Here is a 23,590-nt window from a genome sequence, read left to right as displayed (position 1 = left end):
TTAACTTTTAGCAGACTGAATATTTTTTGATTGATTTTTTCTTTTATACGAGAGGTTTGAGATTTGCTTTCTTCTTTATTTATAAAAAAATGAAGCTATAATAAGATATATGTTTTTTTAATTGTTTCTACATAATAGTTAAGTTGAGATTTTTCGAAAAAACTATCGTTTGATATATATAAAAAGAAATAATTAAAAAGGTGAAATGAATATAAAATATGTGTGTGAATGAAAATTAATGTCAACTTGGGAAGAAGCAAAAATAGACTAAGGAACAAACGAAGAAAATTGTTGAAGGAAAAATCGTTTTAGTAGTAAAGGTGTGTTCGAAGCAGCACCATGCAACCCATATATATATATATATATATATATATATATATATATTCAATGGTTGTTTATGAAATTGACTTTCCACTATCTAACAAATTTCATTAATTGTTGTCAACTATTTATAGGCTGGATTTATTTCAAACTTCAAATAATTTCATTATTTACTATTATATTTTCTTAACACTTGGGAGTGACGGTTGAAATATTAATTTTATAAAGAAAAGAAATTAAAACCAAGGTGCAATTAATTTTGTGAATTTGGGATTTTATATACTTAATTATGTTTATATTTTGGTTTAGGAGACCATATATTTGATTATATATAAAATTATCGAAGTGTATTAATCAACTTATTTAAGATAAATTTAGATATATGACTTGCTTTAAAAGAAAAAGAAAAATCAAAGACGACTTTGAAAGAAGAGTGGAAAGAAAGAAAGATGATTAAGAAAATGTAGAGGCGAGGAAAAAGAGTGAGTAAATTGACCTTTCATTAATTGAACTCAAAAGGCACCGGTTTCTCACTTACATTTCTAATGTTTGATTAGATAAACGAATGTTAGGTCAAAGTTTTAAATTTAATATTTTCTACAAAATAATATCCAAAATTTAATAGCTTAGAAATGTACGAATCAACCTACAAAGTTAGAGAGTTGCCTAAGACAAGGTCTAAAGTTTATGGATAGACTCAAACTCATAAGATATTGAGAGGAAGCCCAATGGAGCACGTATATCTTAGAAAGAAAATGTCAATGCCTCATGATTTAAGTTGACCACTTGAGCTGATGAATGTATACCAATTTGGAAGAAACTAAGTTGAACTAGAATTGTGATGTTAAATGTAACTAGAAGTGATTGTTAGAGGAATGATCTATAAATAACCTTATTTGACCACCCCAAATGAAAGAGTATGTAACCTCGCTAAAGGAGAGTCCAAGTCTTACTTCTTCAGTGTTTAGTTGATCAAAATCTTTAGCTTTTTTGAATTTTCGTTTCTTTCACTTCAAACATACCTCTCAACTTTATCTCTCTAATTACTTCAGTAGATAGAGAATCATAGAATAGTAATGAGAGCTTAAAAAAACAAGCTCAAGAGAGCTCAAGGAACTTAAAAGAGCTAAGGGAAGGCTAGAGTGAATTTAAGAGAGCTAAAAGGTAAGCTTAAAAGAAAGCTCGAGAAATCACGAGCCTAGAGAAGCCTAGAAGAGCCTCAGGACGTCTATGTATGAGGCCATAAAGAGCCTAAGAAGGCTTGAGTCTTGGGAATAAGAAGTTTACGAGGACTTAAGGCTAGAGAATCCCATGCATGGAGAGCCTAGGAGGACTTGAGCCTAAAGGGGTCTATGAGGGCTTAAGCTTAGAGAAGTCAAGCTTAAAAGGACCTAAGCTCAGAGAAGCCTAGACATGAAGGGTCTAGTGGGAGCAAAAGCTCAATTGACCTATTTAAAGCGTAGAATAAGCTCAGAGAACTCATGAGGAAAGTCTAGTGAGAGTTCAATAGACTCATGGATAGCTAAGAATGAGCTCAAAAAGACCCATAAAGAGAGCTTAATGGGAGCTCAGAGTAAGCTCAAAGGATCCATGAAGAGAATTTTGTATACTCAGAGTGAACTCGTAGTATGAAAAGCCTAGGAGAGCTCAAAGGACCCATAAGATAAGCTTAGAGGAGCATAGAGAACACCTGAGTAGAGTTTAGAAGAGTTCACAGGACCAATGGGAGAACCTAAAGAAGCTTAAATGACCTATGGACGACCTCAAAGCAATTGATGTTGACCATGATGATGAGAATTTGGATAGACGATGCACTAGAGTCCACACACAGTAATAATGGTGTGACCATCCATCAAATTAAATCAAAGGTTCCATAAGATAAGAAGAGACAATTATGAGTTTGGGCGATAGTTATACAAAACTATTCAATAAAGGCAACCGAAGTCATTGATCAAAAGTATACATAAATATTCTACTATTTTCTATTATCTAGTTATTAACAAACCCAAAACTAATTAGAGAGTCAAAGTGCATAGTTAAACACTACATCAGTGCTTAATCAGTCTTGTCCTGCACACATTTGAACTAATCTCTCCCATAAAATGAATCTTTGGTTAATCAAAGAAACGGTTAAATTCAATTATTTTATTAACTTTGGCCTCAAAAGAAACCTCAAAATCAGAAAATGAAGCACATGAAATTCTATCTTCCACGATTTAATTAATACCAGGCCATGTCGCATAATATACTATACGAAGGTTGCTGCTGATTAGATCTCCGCTGTGCTACTCTTTTACTTAACAAACTGAATTGGTAGTTACAAAAACTGTCCGAGGAAAGGGAGCTCAAAAAGTGGAGTTGGAGAGAACGGAGCCATGAACGGAGTTGTGAGGGAGGGGCAACCCACATGGCTACAGTTATAATTCGACTAATCGAACCCTATTGGCAAATTGGCATTGGCCCCATCTCCCATCTTCCGCTTTAAATGGAATGTCGTCCTGGACCAGGACTCTTCTTCTCCCTTTTTTTCATCCATAACTCAAAGTTACTTTATCAAAAACTTACATTGCCACCTCACTTTCTCTCTTCCCATGAAGGTGCTGATAAGTGCTGTAATCATAACAATTATGCCTTTCTGAACTTTCATTTTCATTCTAATCTTTGCTTATTCCATTTCTAAGAAAAGTATTCCAATTGATGATATATAAATAAAACATCAATTAAATTATATAAAACTGGTCATCAAAAGTCAAGATTCTTATCTAAAAAAACTTTGAAAAAGAAAATCAGAAAAAAGGTAAATTTCAAAGAGGGTAGTAGTTGTGCCTTTCGCAATTATTAGAAGATTAGACAATAATTTGATGTAAAACGTCCACCAATAATTTCTTTCTTTTTTTTCCCCCAAGAAAAGGTCACCATTGCATGTGTGAAAACACAAACTAGACTACATAATATGGCCAGTCAGTCACGGTTTAATATTCAAACCTTTTGTTTGCCACGTGATTGACTGATTCAAAAATATGGGGTCCTACTACAAACAGCTAATGCTTGTTCTATTTTGTCCACCTTAAAGGGCACTTCTACCATTCACATATGCTATTACTTCATATCTTCAACTTTTCCGTAGATTGAAAATCAAGACCCAACAACAACGAACAGCTCTACAACCTCTACAAACAATTTCCGACTCAAGAGAGCAGCAGGGAACATTGCCAATGTAACATAACATACTAATGAAATAACAATGAACAAACGCTGATCCTATCTCCTAGGTTAGGCAGGCGCACCGAAAAGGCTCCAGTCACATACTTTAAAGCTAGAGACTGCAAGCTTGAATACCTCAGGCATTGGAATGTAACCTGAGTGTGAGGCAGGAGTGGCCAAACCAGAGCCGACAGAGCTAGCACTTTCGCTCAAAGGACTGCAACCACAGCAATGTAGCACAATTATAAGTATTAGTGTTGTAAGTCACAGGTACAATAAGAAAGATATGCTATGCTAGCTGCACGTTTGAATCCTATTTGGGTTGTAATTTATGAAGTAAGAAAATGGGCTTTGCTTCAGACTGGGCCAGACATAAAAATGTAACTTAGCCAAGTTGGCCAATTAAAATGATGGTTCTGTTTGGGCCCATATCACCCTACAAAATGATTGTGACAGTCGAACATCCTTTCGGGATGCATCTCTACGTTCTTGAGTTTCTCATTATCATGTTTCTTATACTAGACCTTAACAGTTCAATCTGGCTGTTAACCCTGGTGTAAAGGAAACCCATTAACATTGTAAAGAAGAAAGCGTTGTATGCATTATTCTATGATGTAAAGCAAAACAACTTGAGCAAAGATTATAGGCATATGACAGATGGTAACTAATCCTAAATTTCAAATTAAGAACACGCAAAAAAAATTCAAATTGAACAAGTAAAATTTTCCCTATGCTTCATGTACAAGAAGGAAAACAGAGGGTAATAATTAGTTAACTTTCAAATTAGTTACCGCTTGGTAGATCTATATTGTAGTGATGACAGTGGAAATATAAATTACTCATTCAGTTATTCAAGTAGACTGTATGAAGAGAGCTAGCAATTTAAAACGATCGATGAACTTGTATATTTGTTCATATTTCACAGACAGAGGCCAGCGGCAAGAAGGGGAATAAAAACACACATCTTACATTAGTATGGTCCTAAATCCTATATTTAAAAGAGTTGGTCCTGCCTATCAGGAGGTTCCTGACACTACTATTTTATGTTTCACAGTAGAGGTTGGCTGAAGTGAAAGTGTGGGCAAGGGGTAGTGATAGGATTAAGTCTAGTTTCCCAAACGCTTCAATACACAAGAACGAAAAAACATGAGGACCAGGTCAAATTTGTGGTATCATGGAGGGTATCCTTTGTAGTGAGGGGAATGTGAGCCCCCTTAAATAAATTTGCCAAGGGAGCACGTGCCGGAGTGGTGCATCAAGTAGACTAACTATTTCACTTGGGTTTTACTAATAGATTGTTTCCTTTCATTTGAGAGTAATTACTCACTTTATGACAATGGGTTCATATGCAGAGATTAGCACATCTGTACCAACTCCCTTGAGACGTAGATTTGCCAAATAAACCTGCATAAAGTAATAAACAGATTAATCCTACAAAGCATTGGGAACCACCAAAGCACTAGGGTAAAGAAAATAAGAGAGGTTACCCTGACAATATTTTGAGCTTCTCTTCCTTGCCGGCCCTTTGAAATTGCCTAAACGGACAGAAAGATGACCCATTTAGAAAAAAGGAAGAAAGAGCGTGACAAAGTCATGGAGGTTAGCAACCATAACAACTGCCAACAATTGAGCAGGAAAACTGGAAAGAAATTCATGGAAAAGTCGAAGTTCAACTGACATCCAATGATCCTCATGAATAAAATAACAACAAGGTGCTGACAGGCCTAGTACATTTAGCAGATGCATCCAACCCAACAAATTTAAACCAAAAGAACCACGCCAGATATAACCAAAAAGTAGAAACAACAAAATTGGTTAGTAATGCTGGCACCACTTTGAGCATGACTAATAAAGAATTTGCTATAGAGATTTGTGTCAGTTAAATGAAACAGTAGTACCGTTCAATGTCATCCTTTTGTTAGTATGCTGTTATTATTATTAACTTTGTAATTATAATAGAGAGGCATCAGGCATGTGACTCTCTACCTGTCTTTCATTTTGTTCATGAGATATACGTATCAGCTGAACAGTTCTAAATATAGTGATTCACACAATGCATATAAGAAACTAAATCCGAAGTAGCTAACCCAAGACATACAAAAAGGCCAAATTTCTAAAATTAAAACAAATTCAAAGTAACATGACATCTCTAATTTGATTGCTAATGGTTGGAGTTGAAGGCTATGTTAAACAATAGCAAGCATGCAAATTTTCTAGAGGAAGTAAACTTAGTATTATACTAAAAAATGGTACGAGAAACGAAAAAATTAATAAATAAAGTGATGAAAAGAAGAATGTGTTTTGAAGATAAAATATCCAACCAGCCATGTGATTGATACACCAGCACACACAGCAGCAGCACATACCATTTGGCCAACGGCAGTTGTAGCTACAGTAGGTATATTTCCATAACACAGTCCAGGTGCCTCGATCACCCCAGATTGCTCAATCACCTGAAGAAGTATTGCATGATAAGTAAAACAAACGACACGATTCCACGAAATTACATCAAGAGCTCAAGTTCAGAGTATCATTATAAAATATGATGGTGCGGATTGAAAGAAGATGAAACAATGAAGCGAACATTTATTTATAGATAAAAACTAATTGAAACAGAAGGCAAAATGCTAACAAAACATGGATGTGCTTTGAGTTAGCCCATAACATCTGACTGCATAAAATGTGACATCAATCTCTTGAAATTAAACTTAGAAAACTGCATTAGTCCACACACAGGGTCTTGTTTCTCATATTTCCAAAGACTATAACAGAAGAAAGATGGTAGTTTCTTTGTGATGAGTGAAACGGATATTACTAGATAAATAATTACTTCTTCCCCATAAAACAACACACACTCTCTAACTAAGTACTTAATGGCCAAAACAAGCAAACCCATCTCAAATTGTTGCTTACTAGTTAATACTTGGATGTTAAACTGACAGCAGAGAGAGCAGGCAGTAAGCAAGAGGAGAAAATGTATATCATAAAGTAAAAGTAAGATTTACCATGCTTCCCTCAGCATCCTGCTCAGTGGCAAGGTCTTGAAGGAACCAAACAGCACTTCCATTGTCACCAACATCATGCTTAAAATCTAGAAGCTCAAAGATCAAGCTTTCATCCCGAGATGGATCCACAAACACTTCCTATAAATCCACCACAAACATATTCAAAAAAAAGAGGGAAAAAAAAAAACGTTAGCAACTTTCCAAACTCAGTAGCTTTAACTAAAAAATAACCTTAACCATCTTCATAGAAGCATCAAATGCCTACCAACCTGATGATCAGGAACTTGTCGAACGTTGCTCACATCCTGGAGTTACAACAATCACGAATTAAATATATAAATTTAACGAATTAAATAAAGATATAAAAAGTGATACGACAAAAGGGAAAGAGACAGAATCACAATTAAAGAAGACAACCTGGAATCTAAGAGGAAATGTGCTAACTATAGCGCCGCCGAACAGAGGACGCTCTGTAGAGAAATCTGCCGACATGTTAACCAACACCCAAAAGTCTCCTACAACATTGGAAGATGATAACGCAGAATGTTTTGAAAACAATCAAAGAGAAGACAAATATTCTTGTTTACAAAAAGAATAACTAATTTTACCTTTGTATCGAAGTACGAAACTTCACCGTTGGTGTGGAAGTTTCTGAAGGCCGCGGCCGGTTTATATAGGAGACCCCAGCAAGTGCGTCCATTCAACGCATACCGCCACGTTTGCTTCAAAACTATGCTTCACACCCAACCGGAAAAAACAAGGGACCGAGCCGTCGGTTCGTCAAAACGAGAACCACCGAACCGTTAATAGGTTTGTAAAGGGTGATTCGGTTCGGTTCGGTTTGAGTTATTAGTATTCAATCACAGCCCTACATCAGGCTGGGCCTTGTTTTGACTCTTTGAGAGGTTGCCACGTATATGATCTCCGAATCAAACCTTTTCTTCTCCACGACGACATTTTCATCGTTGGAAAGGGAATAATTATTATTATTTAATTTTTTTCTTAAAAAAAAAACGACGTAGTTTGATTCTTCTCGATCTCCATCCTCTCTCTTCCATGATTCGTACCACTCCCACAGATTTTTCTTTGTTTTTTCTGTAAACCCTAACTCGAATCCTTTTTTCATTTTCCTCTTCTTTCGTTGATTTTGATTTCTTGGTGTTAGTTTGTTTCGTTTCTTTTCCTTCTTGTAGAAAGGCTAGTGTAGGAAGGTGATCCCTTGTTCTCCTTTCCCATCATAGGAATTGGATTTGGGATTCCCTTCCTGCTCTTTCTTAACCTGCCGGAAAACTGTACGTGAGCTGAGATTTGGGTTTTTGGTTCCTAATGCAATTCCGGCTGCTTTTGGGGTTTAGTATTTGATCTTTTCTAGTTCCTTTTCCAAGATGGGTATTGTAATCTCTGATCAAATTTTGGGTACTTTTGTACCAATTGTGGTTTATTGGCTATATTCTGGGCTTTATATTCTTCTTGGCTCATTTGAGAACTACCGATTACACTCTAAGAAAGATGAGCTGGAGAAGAACTTAGTGTCTAAAAGCACTGTGGTTAGAGGCGTTTTCCTTCAACAGATTATTCAGGCAATCGTTGCAATCCTCTTGTTTAAGGTATGTATTGAATAATATCCATTGAAGTTCATTAATTTCTATGTGTATGTGCTTTTCATCATACTTTGTGACTTTGTCAACCTTTGTATAAAGTCGGGATCAAATATCAATAGGATATTAATAGTTGAAAGAGGTGGCATTGAGTTATATGGAAAGTGTAAGAATCACTTGATGCAAATTTTATCTCTGCCCGGTCCCCCACTTGCTTGTAGTTCTCATGGGTTTGTGGACACTAGATATAGCATTAAGTCTGGACTATGTTGAGAAGTAATTGTACTAGTGATTACTGATTAGTACTGCGAAATTTATTACTGGTTGACTTGGTTGGTTCTTGTTAAATTTTATGTGCTATATTACCAGCATCAGTTGTGGAGTGTTGGACCTGTTTACTTCTTAGTCTTGCAAACCAAGATTGATCAATATATTTTTTTTCTGAAAATTCATTTTGTTAGCGCTGAATCACTTATTTCACCTGGTTAGGTCACTTTCCATGAAAATTTTTCATCCGTGGTTCTTTAACTACTCTGCCTCAAAATTTTCGTCTCCCCTGCAAAACAAGGAGTTAATGAAAGAGAGAAAAAGTAGTATCCCAAAATGTCACTGTATTTTAGTTTTGATTAGTTAGTCTTGTGTATAAGACTATTGAAAGAACATGTCTTTCCGCTGGTTTCTTAGGAAACTTTTGTGTACTTTTTCTTTGGTGTGTGCATCTCAAATGAAAATTAATCCTTGAGCTGTCTCAGGATGGATCCCACCAGATTTACACTACTTCAACTAGTGGTGAATGGTGCTTAAGTCTCGGTTTCTTTCCCCCAATGTCTTGGGATTTAGGTGGTTAAGGAAAATGAAGGGACACTGTTAATCTAGGTTGATAGGCTGTGCACCTTTATTTTATTTCCGGTCTACATCTGAGATTACTCGTCTGTGCTTCAATTGTAACCTTCCAGATTGATAGCATCTTTTTATGGGTTCTGCTGTCCTTAATATGAGTTTCAATAGTGAAGCATATTGGGCCACATTTCTTAAATACACGTCTCTGCAGTCTTTTTCAGCGTCTGATTTCTTTCACATATATTTGTTTACTCACCATTCGAGTACTGGCTGTAAATGTCATGTAGCCATTATTCAATATGATTAAGAAACAAAAATTTGTTTGTTGTGTTGAAGTCAGTTTTTGCGAGGTGGAAAACCTACACATTCCTGAAAATGAAGGGATTAAAGAAATTATTTTCAAGGGGCCAAAATTGCAATGTTATATTGGTTAAACATTATTCTGTAGATCCTGCAATTAATTTCTGATATGCAGGATCTAATTATTTCTCTTTTCATGCTGAACATTACTTGTTTCATTTGTTTATCAGTTGCATCTAATGCAATGGAGGTGTAATAAATTCACTAAAATTTAGCAAGTCTAACGTGGCTAATGATTTTGCGTCTCTTATTTGTCACGTTATATTTTCTATGACTGAGTGGATTTGACATGGGAAGGTTGATTTGATCATTGCCCGTCTGCTGACAACTGCTTTTGTTCTTAATATGTAGGTAACTGAAACTGATGGGGAGGTTGCTACAGGTCCAAAATCTTGGCTAACAATCGCAGTTCAGTTTATTGTGGCGATGCTCGTGTTGGACACTTGGCAATATTTCATTCATAGATACATGCATCAGAACAAGTTTCTATACAAGCACGTCCATTCCCAGCATCACCGTTTGGTTGTACCTTATGCATTTGGAGCTTTATACAATCATCCGTTGGAGGGTCTTCTCCTTGACACAATCGGCGGGGCTTTATCTTTTCTTGTTTCTGGGATGTCGCCTCGAGTTGCCATCTTTTTCTTTTCCTTTGCCACCATCAAGACAGTGGATGACCATTGTGGATTATGGCTTCCTGGGAACCTTTTCCACGTGTTCTTCAGAAACAATTCTGCATATCATGATGTCCACCACCAGCTATATGGCAGTAAGTATAACTTCTCACAGCCATTTTTTGTTACGTGGGATAGAATATTTGGCACCTACATGCCTTACTCATTAGAGAAGAGAGCAGGGGGTGGTTTCGAAGCGCGAGTTAAGGAAGATTAGTTCAAATAGCAATCATATATTATTTGCTCCCGTGTTAATTTTTTCTCTCCCTATTAGCCAACCACCATACTGCTAAATTTGTATCATACGCCTATTCTTGTGTCTTACACTTTTGTTACTATTATTTCCTCGAAGTTTCATAGCTGAATCATGTTGTGATTTGAACCCTTTTTTTTTTGTACCTAATCCTTTTGAACAGAGAACACCCTTGATTTTTTTCCTCTTTCAAATTGGGGTAACCGGTACTTAATGACATTGTGAAGTATATCTTTCTTGTGCTAAATTAGATTGATCCAATCTGGTAAAGGCCAAACATTGTTATGTGGTTTGGGGGATGAGCGATTTTCATCTAAAATTTGGCACTTAAGGAGAGAAGTTTTGAGTGCATGTGGATACTATAGGCTCATTTATTTAGTTTCACATGGTATGATTAATAGATAAAGATATAAGTGAAATGATATAATTTATGAATTGAACAATAAGCATATATTAATGCACTATATTTTAGGACCCAATTGCTTCATTGAAACTAAGCAAGTTTGGCAACAACTGTCGGTCAAACATCAGATTAGATTAGACAGCTTGACTTTAGCCATTGCCAGTTAATTGCAGGAATAATACTTTGGTGTTTCATGTCTCTATATGATCTGGAATTTGCAATGCCATATGTACATATACTTTGGTGTTCCTTGTTTCTGACAAAAGTTTTTGTCAAATTAATATATAGGATCTTGATTCCTCCATAGACCATATCATAACTATTAAGGAAAATGCCCTTAGGCTTTAGGGATAATTTTAAAAATGCTTGCATGTTTCAACAACTATTATCTCTCATTTAGGAAACAAATTATTAAAATATTATCAAACTCACAAATCACAATCACCCACATTTATTTATATGATATCCTTTGAGTATTAAAAACAATATCTTCCTCCCTCTCTTGTATTTTTATTGTTTTTTTTTCCCCCTTTTTTTGTATGTTGCTGCATTATTCCATAATGATAAAAAAAAGTACTAAGAGGAGAAAATAAAAGCAAATAATTGGTAATAAATGTTTTACTTTAAAGATTTTGAATTACAGTTGTACCATTGAAAAACAAATTAATGATTAAAATTAAATGAGTTGGATGATGATCAAAAAGGAGAAAGGAATAAAGAAGAAAAAGATGGTATCTTTATAGAAAAATACCATATTTGACTGCAAGAGTATCTTTTGATATAAACATAAAAGATGTTTAATTACTTTAAAAATTTTCAGAGATTTTTTTTTTTTAAAGGAAAAAGTTCATTCCTGAAAAGCAGTAAATCATAATAATAAATGAAATTGTTTTATTTGCAAGAATGTAAGATCTAGTGTTGTAAATTTTGGTGGAATATTGATAAGCAAAGGTCATAATTAGTATCATCTTTAATTTTTTAATAACAATATTATTTAAATAAAAAATTTGTATTTACAAAATATTGCATGATTTCAGTTTCTATTAATCATACATAATAATTCTAGTACATTGATAAGTCTATTATTAATAAATTTAAAATTTTATTATATTTTAGTTTATTTTACTATTTTTTGAAAATAGCATACAGATAAAGTAATTGCATGTATAGTAGAAAAATAAGTAAGAGACTAGAAGACGTAAGTGCAACCACCATTTTGGATGTTTCTTTTCGAATATTCAAATTTAAATCTATTATTGATAGTTGTTATCAATTGCTATAACTAATTGCAACTATTACTAAGTGCTATTTCCTAATTTTCTCAAATTGAAAGCTATGGTTAACAATTGACAAGTCTCTATAAATTGTTATCATTGACCCATGTTATCACTAATAGCTTTCATTTCAAGAAATGTACTATCAATTACTAAAATTGATATCAGCTATAAGTGATAGTCAATAGGAGGCAAACTTTACATTTTAAACAAATTTCAACATTTACTATTTTTGTAAATATTTTATCATATATAACCTTTTTTTCTTTTTTGTTTATTTCCTAAATTTGGCTATTAGCTATAACTTTCGCATTACACTATTTTCGTATTAAGATATTAAGGATATGTTTGGGGTGAGGTTTTAGGAGGAAAAATGTTAGAAAATTGGATCAAATCGTGTTTAGCCCAAGAATTATGATAAATGGTGATTAGGGTTACCTTAATCCCCAAATAACTCTATCTTCTCATCATTTTTCCTTTCTTATAACCCTATTACTCTACCCAAATAACCCAAACACATATTATAATTATTATAATCATTTTTCCAACTCTCTCCCTCTACGAACACACCCTAACAGAGTGCTATTTTCATACTACGATTGAAGAGTGAACTTCAGTGTTGAAATTTTCATATCTAAATTATTATTATACCGATAAAAGAAACTTTTACATCAATTATCTCAATTCATTTGAATAAAGATTCGTATTAAAACTCTATTACCCGATGATGAAATTGCAAAGAAAAATCCAACATAGGACGAATAAATTCAAAATCGAAAGCTAAACATACAAAATACTAGAGATTTGAGGCGTATACAGACGAGGAAGTGAATTTGTAGCATGCCTCTGAGTTTCCAACCTCGTCATTCTTCCGAACGACTCCGATCTCCCGTGAACTTCCGCTGCAGAACCATACTTATCTCCGGCCACCATCACCGCCTTCTGATTCTTGCAACCCATTAGAAGATTCGAACGCCGCCTCCGAATGTAGGTGGCAGCAGCGGCGGATGTGACGTTTCTGACAGGGCTGCTGATGGAGAGACGGTGTTCATCGTAATCCGACACGACGGAGAAATCGGCCGCACTGGCGGTGACGATACTCCACTCAATGCTAGCCTCACTCGGTGCATAACAAGTAGTGGGTGTTACACAATAATCCGTTGAATCAGAGCCTTGTCTTGTGAGAAACGAATCGGGGTTCTTCGTTAAGCTCTCAATCTCGAAAAGATCCGAACTTGCATCGCTTTCCATATCGTCGTTGAAGATTAAATTGGGATTATCAGTGGTGGGAATATTTGAATTTGAAGAATCCTTCACTCTTGGAACGATGTCATTCCATGTCATCGTCGAAAGCTTCTTCTCCAAATTGTTCAAGTTCAGAGCATCCAGATTATTTGATGGCTTCCCCATTAAAGAAGATCCAAAAACCTCAATTGATTCTCTCCCTTGTTGTTCTTCTACTTGAATTTGCATTTTCTTGGCCGCTTCAGCTGGGATTGAGCTTTGAAACGTAAAATTTATCCCTGTTTTGGTCTGTTGTTGTTTCTGTTTTGGCTTTGGCTTTGATTTGAGTTTGGCATTGTGATTTATAGATTCCACCGATTTGTTGTCCCAGCAAGAGCAATTATAAAGAAAGCCTTTAGCCAATTGTGAGGAATTCTTCTTCTTCTTGTTCTTCTTCTTTGTTGGGTTTGAAGCATTAGAATTTGTATTTACAATAGTACTACTCTGCAACAATGGATTTTGGCTATTCCAACTGGATTCAGAACGGAGACTTGGAGTTTTTGGGTGGTTGGTATGAAGAATATTCATCATCTTTTGTTGTTGCCTTTTGGGGCGGAATTTGAGGGGTTTAGGGGTGGTTTCAAATATGGCTCCATTGAAATATTTCTCTGCTCCAAAGACTTCAATATCTCCATCATCTTCTTGAGTTTTAATGGAATTTGAGCGATGATGATCTCTTGTTGATTCCGCAAGTTTACGAACAAATTCTTTCTCTGCATGGTTCAAATAGGAAGAAAAAGAAGCTTCACGAAGATGGTAATTGTTATTATTGTTGTTGTTCTCGAAAGATAATCTGTGAGAGAGATTTGTATCACAAACAGGTGGTGGCAAGCTAACTCTTCCCATGGATAATGGATAATGGATAATGGAAAGAGAGACACCAAAAAGGTAAAACTAAATTGACACAAATGGAAGAAGGATCTAATGATTCTTGAGAAGGACAGTGGCTACGTCTCGTAGATGGTTGTGAAAAGCAGAGGAAAAAGGCTTTCTTTAATAGAGGGTCATTCAGCCATGCATTTTCAAATCTACCGTCAAACTTAGAATGCATAGATATTTGATAGTATGTAAGATCAATCTACCGTCGACAAAAGTAATCCATCTATCTTGTTTCGGTTTTTTTAGTTTTTCAATATACAAAATTCTCAACAAAAAATTTGATACCAATATTTACGTGGTTCATTATCGATGTGTCAGTCAACTATTAGATGATATATAATTAAATTAATTTAACTTCGTTCGCTAGCTTGAGTTATGGCATCAAAGTAGTATGGTCTAAGAAGTCCTCCGTTCAAGCCCATATATTTAAGTTCATCTTCATCCATAAACTTAAGCTACCAAAGACATAAGTTACGAATTTAGTTATACATCATTCAACTCACATTTCTCCGAACCCTATACCAAAGTCATAAACTACCTAAAATTAAATAACATAATTATACTCGTTGCTTTTGGATTTTGACTTGATGATCGAGTAGCTAAACCTCATACTTGGTCATTTGATCAAGCAACATTCAAAATGTTCTAAAATATTTATAAAAGGGAGTTGTTAGATGATATATTAATTATTATATTAAATTTACCTTCATTTATTAACTAAAAATACTTATGGGGGTTTGGACTTGACTAAGTTTGGCTCCTTCGTTGATGAGATTTACTACTTGTCCATCGGGACAAATGTCTCCTCCATTATCTGGCACCCTGGAGAGACTAATGGGACGGTGCACTGTCTAGCTCATGCGGCAATTGCGCCTGACGTTTTTGTTGTTTTGTTGGCTTAAAGGTTGGGGTAAGATTAGTATAGTTATTCCTAGATGGTTCTCTCTTGTTTTTAGTGAGGAGTGTTTTTGTGTTAGACTCTAGCTAGTTTGTTGGTTGAATGAAATTTTTTTTTTAAAATGAAAACAACTATTTAACATTTATGTATAATGTTATTTCCTTTCTAATTAACATTAATTTTCATTCGTTGAGGTTCTTCATATCTCATTCTAGCTAGAAATACTGTCTTAAAATTTTTGAATGGGGTTTAATTCATTTTCACACAAGAAAAGAAAAAAAAAAAAAGACAATTTCATAATTTCATATCAAAATAATAAGTTTGTTGCATGGTGTACTGAGAGGGGTCCTGGAGAATGCATTAAATATATAAATGGTTGAGTTAAAAACATAAAACTTTCTTTCTTTACACACACAGACAAATGAAGTGAAGGGGACAGAGACAGCATAATGTACTACATCAGTTCAAGTGGCCTTCTTTTGTCTTTCTTTTTCTATTTTCCCTATGATCCTATGATTTTACAATTTTCCATAATCATCTTAGCTTCATTTATATTTGATCAATACACTCTATGCTGTTTTAAACCACATTTAAAATAAGGTTGCAATTCATACACGTCCATGCATTTACGTCGACATATCATTCCCAATGACTCCTCCCTAACCTTGCAGCTCTATTACCAATATAATCCTTCATTCTTTCCTCACTTGCTAGCTTTTGTATTATATTTTCAACTTGCTTTAATTTTAACCGTTTCTTTTGAACCCTAAATTCAATTATGTCCAATGTAACGTGAAAGTAACAAAATATATATATCCCATACTAAAAAGAGCATGGTTTATTATGACATTCTTCCTCTTTAAAGATTGAATGTTTGATCTCTAATTCTCATATTTATTCTACTCTAGAAAGGGCATGGTGTAACTTATATAAAACTTGTAACGGTATCTTTTTTTTTTTTTGGCTTTCAACAACGTGTTTTTCTCTTAACTATAGCTTGTACAATCTACTAAGGATCAAAAGTTCAATTTTTGCACTCCAAATATTGTTTAAAAAACAATAGAGTATGTATTCTTTATGACATGGGGAACAACTAAAAATATCATTAGCTAATTATGTTTTGGTTAATAGAAAATCATAATAAAGAAGAGGACTAATTAAGATATGTAATTTTTTTTTTTGAATTGTTCTACCCATCGCCCTAGACATCTTATGTAAGGACTATGTGAGATCAACGGTTGAAGGATGAAAGATGGAATAACAAGTTTTAATTTAATAAAAAATAATTGATGATTTATTTATCTATTTTTCGTTAATCGAATATGAAACTTTGTTATATTGTATAAATAATACTATTTATTTTGCTATATTTAAAAATTTCGTTCTATGATAACTTGCTAAATTAATTTATATGGTGTAAAATGAAATGATAAGGTAGTAATTGGTTGAGAAAAATGCCAACCAATCATTTGGATAAAGATGCCTTCCATGTCAAATTTACACAATTCCAAATTGATCAATCAAGTTAACAAATCATCATCAAACTACTTAACACAAATTTGAAAAAAAAAAACCAAATTAAAGGTGATATAATATTTATGTATATATATATATATATTTAATATATTCAACGAAGTTATGATGAGATTACGTTGAAACCTTAAGCCACTCTCATCAAGTGCACTCGATCATTTTATGGGCTAATTAGAGTGAGGATACAAATAGATTTGCCTCTAAGTTATTAATTTTAGAGGGATAATTATGATGGTGAAGATATAAATAGATGTCTTAAAATAAATTTTGTAAATAAATTAAAACAATAATCTAAATGATTTATTTTAGATTAGTATTAGGGGTCGTTACAGTATAGAGACACACACATTGAAGTTGAAGTTTTGTGGGGATGATATATACTTAGCTAGCTGGAGTTTCAAAGAAGTAAGTTTATAACTTCAAAACATGTTAGAGAGAGAGGAGAGGACTAGCTAATTAATTTGTCACGTTGATTGCTCTCAAAACACAACTGTTGTTGTTGTTAAATTAGGTGTTGTTTTTTTGCGTCGTGGTTTTGTTTGTCTAGTGTTATTAATTACATATTATGACTATTCGATGAAATAAAGAAGGTGGAGGCCCCATTGCCATCATATTATTATTTTATATATGATTACAAAATAATTTAAGTGTCTCTTGGTTGAGTTGAAACATAACAGTGCATGGATGTCTCACTTTTGTAGGTTCATATTTTTTGATACATCAAATTGAAGTTTTGGAAGTTTGCAAAATATATACCATAGATTTATACATGGGAATTAAAAGATGAAGGGGTCAACTCGTTGGTGACATTTTGAGCACAAAAAACAAACCAATCTGGTTGGTTCCACCTAGTTGGGTTTGGCTTATTTCATCCATTTGATCTATTAAGTACTAATTATAATTTGGATTTAATGCAAACTAAAAGTTAAAAGATATTTGGGAGCTTGATTGATGTGTGTCAATTGCTTCATGAAAAATGGTGCATGCGACAATGGTTCGATAAGTAATTAATGTTGGATGCTAACGTGACGGTGATTTGTTATTATGGAAACTCAAGTTAACTAGAGAAGTAATATTACTACCCTTCCATTTAAACATGATAAGAGTAAACATTTGGTTCAATAATCAGTTTATATGCCTCTACAATTATTTAAAATCATCAATTTTATAATTAATAATGTTGACGTGAAGTTGCGAGAAAAGTCACTTGAAGAGACATATAATCAACCTTTCCAATGAACTAATAATTGACGTTAACTTCAATCTTATTTTTTACACCATCTTTCTTTAATCATAATTTCTTGTTTGCCATGTCTAATATACTTTCTTTTCGAGTAATATTAGAGAGTATGATCATTATGACACAATTTAAACGATGACATTTTAATACCATATATAATCTATTTTTTCTTTTGGGGATGTGCACCTTGATACTAAAGGTATATCGATGAATTGGAGCTTAGGTAAAAAGTAAGTTAAAGATAAAGTAAATCGATAGTCAAAATATTTACTAAACCAAGGTCCAAATGATACCAAAGTTTAATGGCCAAGTTCATTACCTTAAATGAACTTGATCAAGAAAGGCCACAGTTTGAGAATCCATGGACCTACCACGACCAATTGAAAGGAGTTGAGTGTCACTTGTAAGATGATCTATCGAGAGAGGAGAGTTGTTCTACTCCTCCTCGATCTATCGAAGAAGAAATGTTTGGTCAAAAAACTTTATGTTCCCCACAACTAAAATATAAATTATGTTTTTATTAACTTGTTACGCTAATGTGAGGTATGAACATTAGCATAACAAGTTAATTGGAGAGCCTTATATATCAACCATCCATATTAAGTCTAACATCATCGTTACTTTCCATCTTGCTTTAAACCATCATTCAATCTTGTCTCTTGGTTTTGTGTGTCTAATCTCAACTCTCTTCTAGTAAGATTAGAAAGTAGGTTGAGACATTCTCCACTTAACTTTTATTATGCTCGATAACATTCCAATTGAGTATATTTTATCTAAGCTTAGCTTCTTATTAGTACAAATTATGTAATGGCTGAGTTTAGTTACGTTACAAAGCAGGTTCAGGTTAAAACTAAATCAAATCCAATGTTGACTAAAATAGAGGAAATCAAGAGCACCCAATTTAATGTCTTTCACTATTTGATATGAGAAGGAATGGGAAGGCGTAGTTATAATTCGGTGGGGAGAAGTGAGTTCTTGATGAACCTTCTTTGGGCTCGGGCCCAAGGACGGACACTTTGACTTGGATTAACGTTAAAATGGGTTGGGAAAAGACCGATTGCCAAATCAATCGATTCGATCGGTTCGGTTCGGTTCACCACATCGACCGTCGGACTTGAACTTCTGCAAATTTTTCTCTATTCGCGAAAGTTTCTCCATCTTTTTGTTTTTTCAAATTCGTTGCATTATCCTCTTCAGTGATAGCCAAAAAGTTCAAACCTGGACTCCAGTTCACAGATTACATAAAGAATTGCTTAACAAATGACGATTTCTTGTTCAACTACCTTCACAACTTTAGCTGAATCTTCAATCCACTGTCTTTCTGACCCATGGAAGCCATTGTCTTCAATGAAACCCATTGGGAAACGAACTCCCAAGATTCTACTCTTTGGCTACCGAAATTTGTCCCTGCGATTGTCACCTCTACGTTCCAATTCCCTGTCTCAAAGTGGGTTTCGTCCTCTTTGCTTCTTCAATGCTAAAGATGAATCCGGCGGCGATTTTCAGCAGAAGGTATGCTCCTCCTCATTTAATTCCCCATTAATTTTCAGCATACTTTCCATTGAAGTACATATGCTCGGTTACTGAAAAGAAAAGTTAGTGTTGTAACTAATGTTGAGGCATTTTGTTTGCAAAATTCTTAACTTTTGATTTGTTGGAAAAAAAAAAAAGAAAATGGTTTGTTTTGGGTTTAAGACAACTTAGAAACATTGTTGCAGGAAAATGGGGCGGGATGGCCTATCTTGAGGCGGTGGGACGTGCCATGGGGATGGCAAACAGTTTCACTAACTTCATTAGCTTGTGGATTAAGGTGGCTTCTTATAACTTCTTTTGTTCAAGTGTGATTGCTTTCCCAATTTGCTAGATGGATTAAAGTTAATGTTTTCCCAGACAGTTTCATTGTGACAGGATTGGTTGAATCTGCTGCCATACCTTATCTTGGTATTCGCATTGAAGAGCTAAGCTTAGACGAGAAGGCTGAAATACTTTTCCTGGACCAAGGGTCTGTCTTGATTTTAGATAGAACGTCTAGTTTTTCAAATTCATACCTACCCTTTAATCATTTCTGAAGTACCTAAGATTTGTGATGTGATACTCTGATGAGGAGTCTCCTACCACTTTACATTTATTTTTGAGAACCCAAAATGAGACTTAATTATTCATTGGTTGTTTTGGCAGCATTACAACTGTGACAGTGCTTGGGATCTTATACAGCATTGCCAACACTTTCCAACCACTTCCAGATGACTTGTACCGATATGGTATTCTCAACTACAAACTATTTTAGAGTCCTTAATCTCTTTTTTTCCTCGGGAAAAGAGTTTTTGATCTTTTATATATGTTGATGTTTCTTCATTATTACTATTTGTTTCCCAACTCCTCCTGATAAACTATGTATCATGACTCCAAAACTCTTTGTTCTTTTTATATTTCAGAGTGGAAAAACATCATTTCATGTTATTGATAGTCATTTGGTATCTTGATCAGGCTCTAACATATTGATGATTTTGCACTATTCAGATATTAGGGACCCCTTGAATCTGCAGAGGGGCTGGCTCTTATGGGCAGGAGTTGGTCTGGCTGGTGCCCTGGCTTCTATTGCCGTGACAGGAGCCGTTTTGTCTTCATTTAACGGTGGGAGTACTGAAAGAGAGGTTAGAAACCATAAATGATCCTTTCCATATTTTCCATTGGTTATTTTAAGCTGGAATTGGAGAGTACGTAGCTCTACACTACAGGCTAAAGCCCCTGCAGTTCTCGACTTCTTGATGGATTTATATTACAGAGCACTAGAATTCTATTTTTTTTTTTATAACTACGCAACACTTGTAGTTAGTTGGTAGTTCAAGATGATTTTTGATCAATTAAGTTTTCCTTTTGATTGGAAAAAAAGAAGAAAAAAAACTAAAAAAGAAACTGTGTGCTACATATTGTTTATGATACCTATGAAGTATGAATGAGCTTGCTTCCATTATTTTGAGAGTATCATTGTCCTTCCTGGCTCTGGGATTTTTCACTACAAAGACTCAGTAAGTTCTGTTTTTATTTTGGTTTCAGACAGATGCTCTTGTACGCTTGCTTCCACTAATTGGATCTTCCAGCATCAGGTTACTTTTTTTAATTTGCATATATTCGGGCTTTCTAAATGTCTAGTCCCAAGGATCATCATTTAGGGGTTCAATATACTATAGGTCATCAATTTATTTAGAAATAAGCAAGTGAAAATCAGCACACGTGTTTTCGTTTCAGCACTGCTTGTCTTGTGGGCATCACAGGGGTCCTTGCGCCAGTGCTTGAAGAGACTGTGTTCCGAGGATTTCTTATGGTGTCTCTTACCAAGTGGTATGGTCTCTTATTAGTGGTTATTATGAGCCTAAGTGTTGTTCCACTTCTTCACACATGAAACCGGGTGATATCCTCAATTAAGTTTAGCTTTCTTATAAAAAAGACAATTCCATGGCTTTTTACACAGAACAAAAATTAAACTTGTATGAGAACACTTACTGTTCGCAGAGTAAAAAAGAGAATTTAGAAAGTTAAGCCCATTCTCAACCATAAAATGTGCAAAAAAAAAAAGGACACTGCATCTGAGACATGCTTTAAGATATCTTGAAAAAGAATGTCTGGCAACATAGAATTGGGTGAATATAAAATTGAGAAAACAGTTATTATATAGTTTCATGAACTTGCATGCATGCGTGAAGGAAAGGATGGGATGTTGTTAGGTGAGGGCTTGCACGGTCGATATTAAATTTCTAATATGGCCTTTGTATCTTTACTTATCTTGACGTACTATGAGGAACACAAATGACTTAAGTTTGTTGAAAGTGATTGTTCAAGTGAAAATGTTTAAAAATAAGTTGTTTTGGTCTGACTGTGATTATTGTATCTGTCTAGTACAAATTTAGGACATTATGTTAACATTATCGTCTCTGGTCCTTCAATTGTCTCGGTACTTTCTTGGATTTAACTTCTGAAATTACCATTATGTATAATAAACTAGCATGTTTATCCTTACTTTCTCTCCTTCCTATAGGATTCCCACACCAGTTGCCGTTCTGATTACCGCAGCTGTATTTGCACTTGCTCATCTAACCCCTGGAGAGTTTCCCCAGCTGTTTGTGCTTGGTAACGTTAATCAGCTTTAAGTTCTCTTGAAACTATGACTTTCCTCGACACTTTCTACATGTGACTTGAAATACCACCTAAAATCCTTATAGACTGACACTTTAGGTTAGGAGTCACCTGTGAGTAATAACTTAACCGACTTTATTTCAAGGGCATGCACATAATATGCTTCCTTGTGGCGAAAAATCATGTAGGAACTGCTCTGGGATTTTCGTATGCTCAAACTCGCAACCTCTTGACCCCTATCACCATACATGCTTTGTGGAACTCTGGTGTCATTTTGCTTCTTACCTTCCTTTCGGTAAAACATTAATCTCAAAGTGGGAGTGTAATCTTATGCTTCAAATTCATTGTACAAAATGTACTAATCTAACTGATATTTTCCTCCCTTTCTTTTGCTTATAGCTCCAAGGTTACGACATCAAGGAATTGCTGCAGACAACATGATGGAATTTGAGGTTTCTTCTGTTAAAATCAATTCACAACATGTGCAGCCAATCCTCCGTTTAGATATTTTCTTTTTGCTTTGTTCCTATTATTGGCATCAAATCCTGATAGAACAGTGAATAGGTTGTCAAAAGCTACATTTTTTTTTGAAGATGATCTTCTTTCTGTAAACTAGTTGATAAAATGAGCTTATTATTGTCTTTTTCCACTCTCTTTACGAGGTCAAACAATTGTAATGTAAAGATCAAAGTATCAACTTTTCAAATAGTAATTGGTATCAAATCTACTAAGCTATTCTTAATTGTTTGCTATCTCTTTCCTATTATAATTAAATTCTTAGAAACATCAAAGTTAATGGTGCAATAGATTGGTTTGGTTGAGATCTTGTGTCAGTGGCAACAATCCTCCAAACATCTAGTCTACTTTTGACATGATTTCTCATATAATAATAGTCTCGTATCAATGAAGATAGTTGTTATTCTCACTTATAAGTTATGGTCATTCCCAACATCTTATTTACAATTTAAATAAAGACCATAAATTGATTTCCTTAAAAATCAAAATCCACCATACTCAAACAAATGGATGAAATACAAAATCCGTTTCAAAATCTTTAAGAATCTTTCTTAAATTATTATAAGGAATTGCATTTGGAAAGTCAAACCCTTTTTAGGTCCAATAGATCATTCAAAATTTCAAACCAACTACTACATCCATATAATTAATACAGTTGTGTTTGCCCATTAAAATTGAAAAAGCAAAGCAAAGAAAACGTCAAGAAGTCTTCAATACAACGTTTTGTTTATTCATTTATTTCTTAACACACTTAATGATAATATGGGAATACATAAAAGTTTGATTAAGAGACATGCATGAAAAATAGTGCAATAGTGTGATTAAAAAAATGAAAATAAAGTGGGTTGCACGCTTGGGGAAGTAAATCCAAGGTCAAGGAGGAGTTAGAGACAAAAAGGGTTCGAACCGAGGGCTACATTTTTGGGACTTTCACTGAATTTGATTTTCGACTCCCAAACTTTAATTTCCCATTTGACTCTGTGAACCCCTTTTCTTTTATTTATTTTCATGGGCACTTGGCTTGTTGGTTTTGCTGCACCAACAGCAGACATTTTTAGCTCACTCAACTGCATTATATTGGATTTGCTGCCCCCTCACATTTTCCCTCTTTACATCTCTTTCTTTCTTTCTTTCACCTCCCTCTCTTAATATATATCAATTATGTACGACTATC

At 34.5% G+C, this 23,590-nt stretch overlaps 4 protein-coding genes across 5 annotated transcripts; 2 read left to right on the top strand and 2 right to left on the bottom strand.

Moving 5' to 3' along the window:
- Positions 1 to 3,178: 3,178 nt before the first annotated feature.
- LOC103489108 (uncharacterized) lies at positions 3,179 to 7,237 on the bottom strand. Of its 2 annotated transcripts, XM_008448117.3 has the most exons (8): positions 7,139 to 7,237; positions 6,948 to 7,045; positions 6,800 to 6,835; positions 6,531 to 6,668; positions 5,892 to 5,978; positions 5,013 to 5,060; positions 4,853 to 4,929; positions 3,179 to 3,742 (listed from the first exon to the last, which is right to left on the bottom strand). In XM_008448117.3, exons 2-8 carry the CDS (start codon positions 7,020 to 7,022, stop codon positions 3,595 to 3,597), a joined length of 609 nt encoding a protein of 202 aa, XP_008446339.2. In that variant the 5' UTR covers positions 7,023 to 7,045; positions 7,139 to 7,237; the 3' UTR covers positions 3,179 to 3,594. The 2 variants fall into 2 exon arrangements, with proteins under 2 accessions (XP_008446339.2, XP_050947108.1); XM_051091151.1 differs by lacking the exons at positions 6,948 to 7,045; positions 7,139 to 7,237 and having other exon boundaries at positions 6,762 to 6,840.
- Positions 7,238 to 7,477: 240 nt separating this feature from the next.
- On the top strand, positions 7,478 to 10,502 carry LOC103489111 (sphinganine C4-monooxygenase 2). Its single transcript, XM_008448121.3, has 2 exons — positions 7,478 to 8,137; positions 9,680 to 10,502. Exons 1-2 carry the CDS (start codon positions 7,916 to 7,918, stop codon positions 10,217 to 10,219), a joined length of 762 nt encoding a protein of 253 aa, XP_008446343.1. The 5' UTR covers positions 7,478 to 7,915; the 3' UTR covers positions 10,220 to 10,502.
- A 2,042-nt stretch (positions 10,503 to 12,544) lies between these two features.
- Positions 12,545 to 14,154, bottom strand: LOC103489110 (protein PHYTOCHROME KINASE SUBSTRATE 1-like). The gene has a single exon (XM_008448120.3). It carries the CDS (start codon positions 14,060 to 14,062, stop codon positions 12,713 to 12,715), a length of 1,350 nt encoding a protein of 449 aa, XP_008446342.2. The 5' UTR covers positions 14,063 to 14,154; the 3' UTR covers positions 12,545 to 12,712.
- A 4,761-nt stretch (positions 14,155 to 18,915) lies between these two features.
- Positions 18,916 to 22,642, top strand: LOC103489109 (uncharacterized). The gene is made up of 10 exons (XM_008448118.3): positions 18,916 to 19,278; positions 19,485 to 19,576; positions 19,661 to 19,768; positions 19,945 to 20,027; positions 20,287 to 20,420; positions 20,824 to 20,873; positions 21,016 to 21,108; positions 21,803 to 21,894; positions 22,089 to 22,195; positions 22,300 to 22,642. The coding sequence occupies exons 1-10, from the start codon at positions 19,027 to 19,029 to the stop codon at positions 22,339 to 22,341; spliced, it is 1,053 nt and encodes a 350-aa protein (XP_008446340.2). The 5' UTR covers positions 18,916 to 19,026; the 3' UTR covers positions 22,342 to 22,642.
- The last annotated feature ends 948 nt before the right edge of the window (positions 22,643 to 23,590 follow it).

Source organism: Cucumis melo, chromosome 10 (genome assembly GCF_025177605.1).
Source record: "Cucumis melo cultivar AY chromosome 10, USDA_Cmelo_AY_1.0, whole genome shotgun sequence".
Lineage (NCBI taxonomy): Eukaryota > Viridiplantae > Streptophyta > Magnoliopsida > Cucurbitales > Cucurbitaceae > Cucumis > Cucumis melo.
Note: the sequence above shows the minus strand (reverse complement) of the source record. Positions and strands in the feature narration are given on the sequence as shown.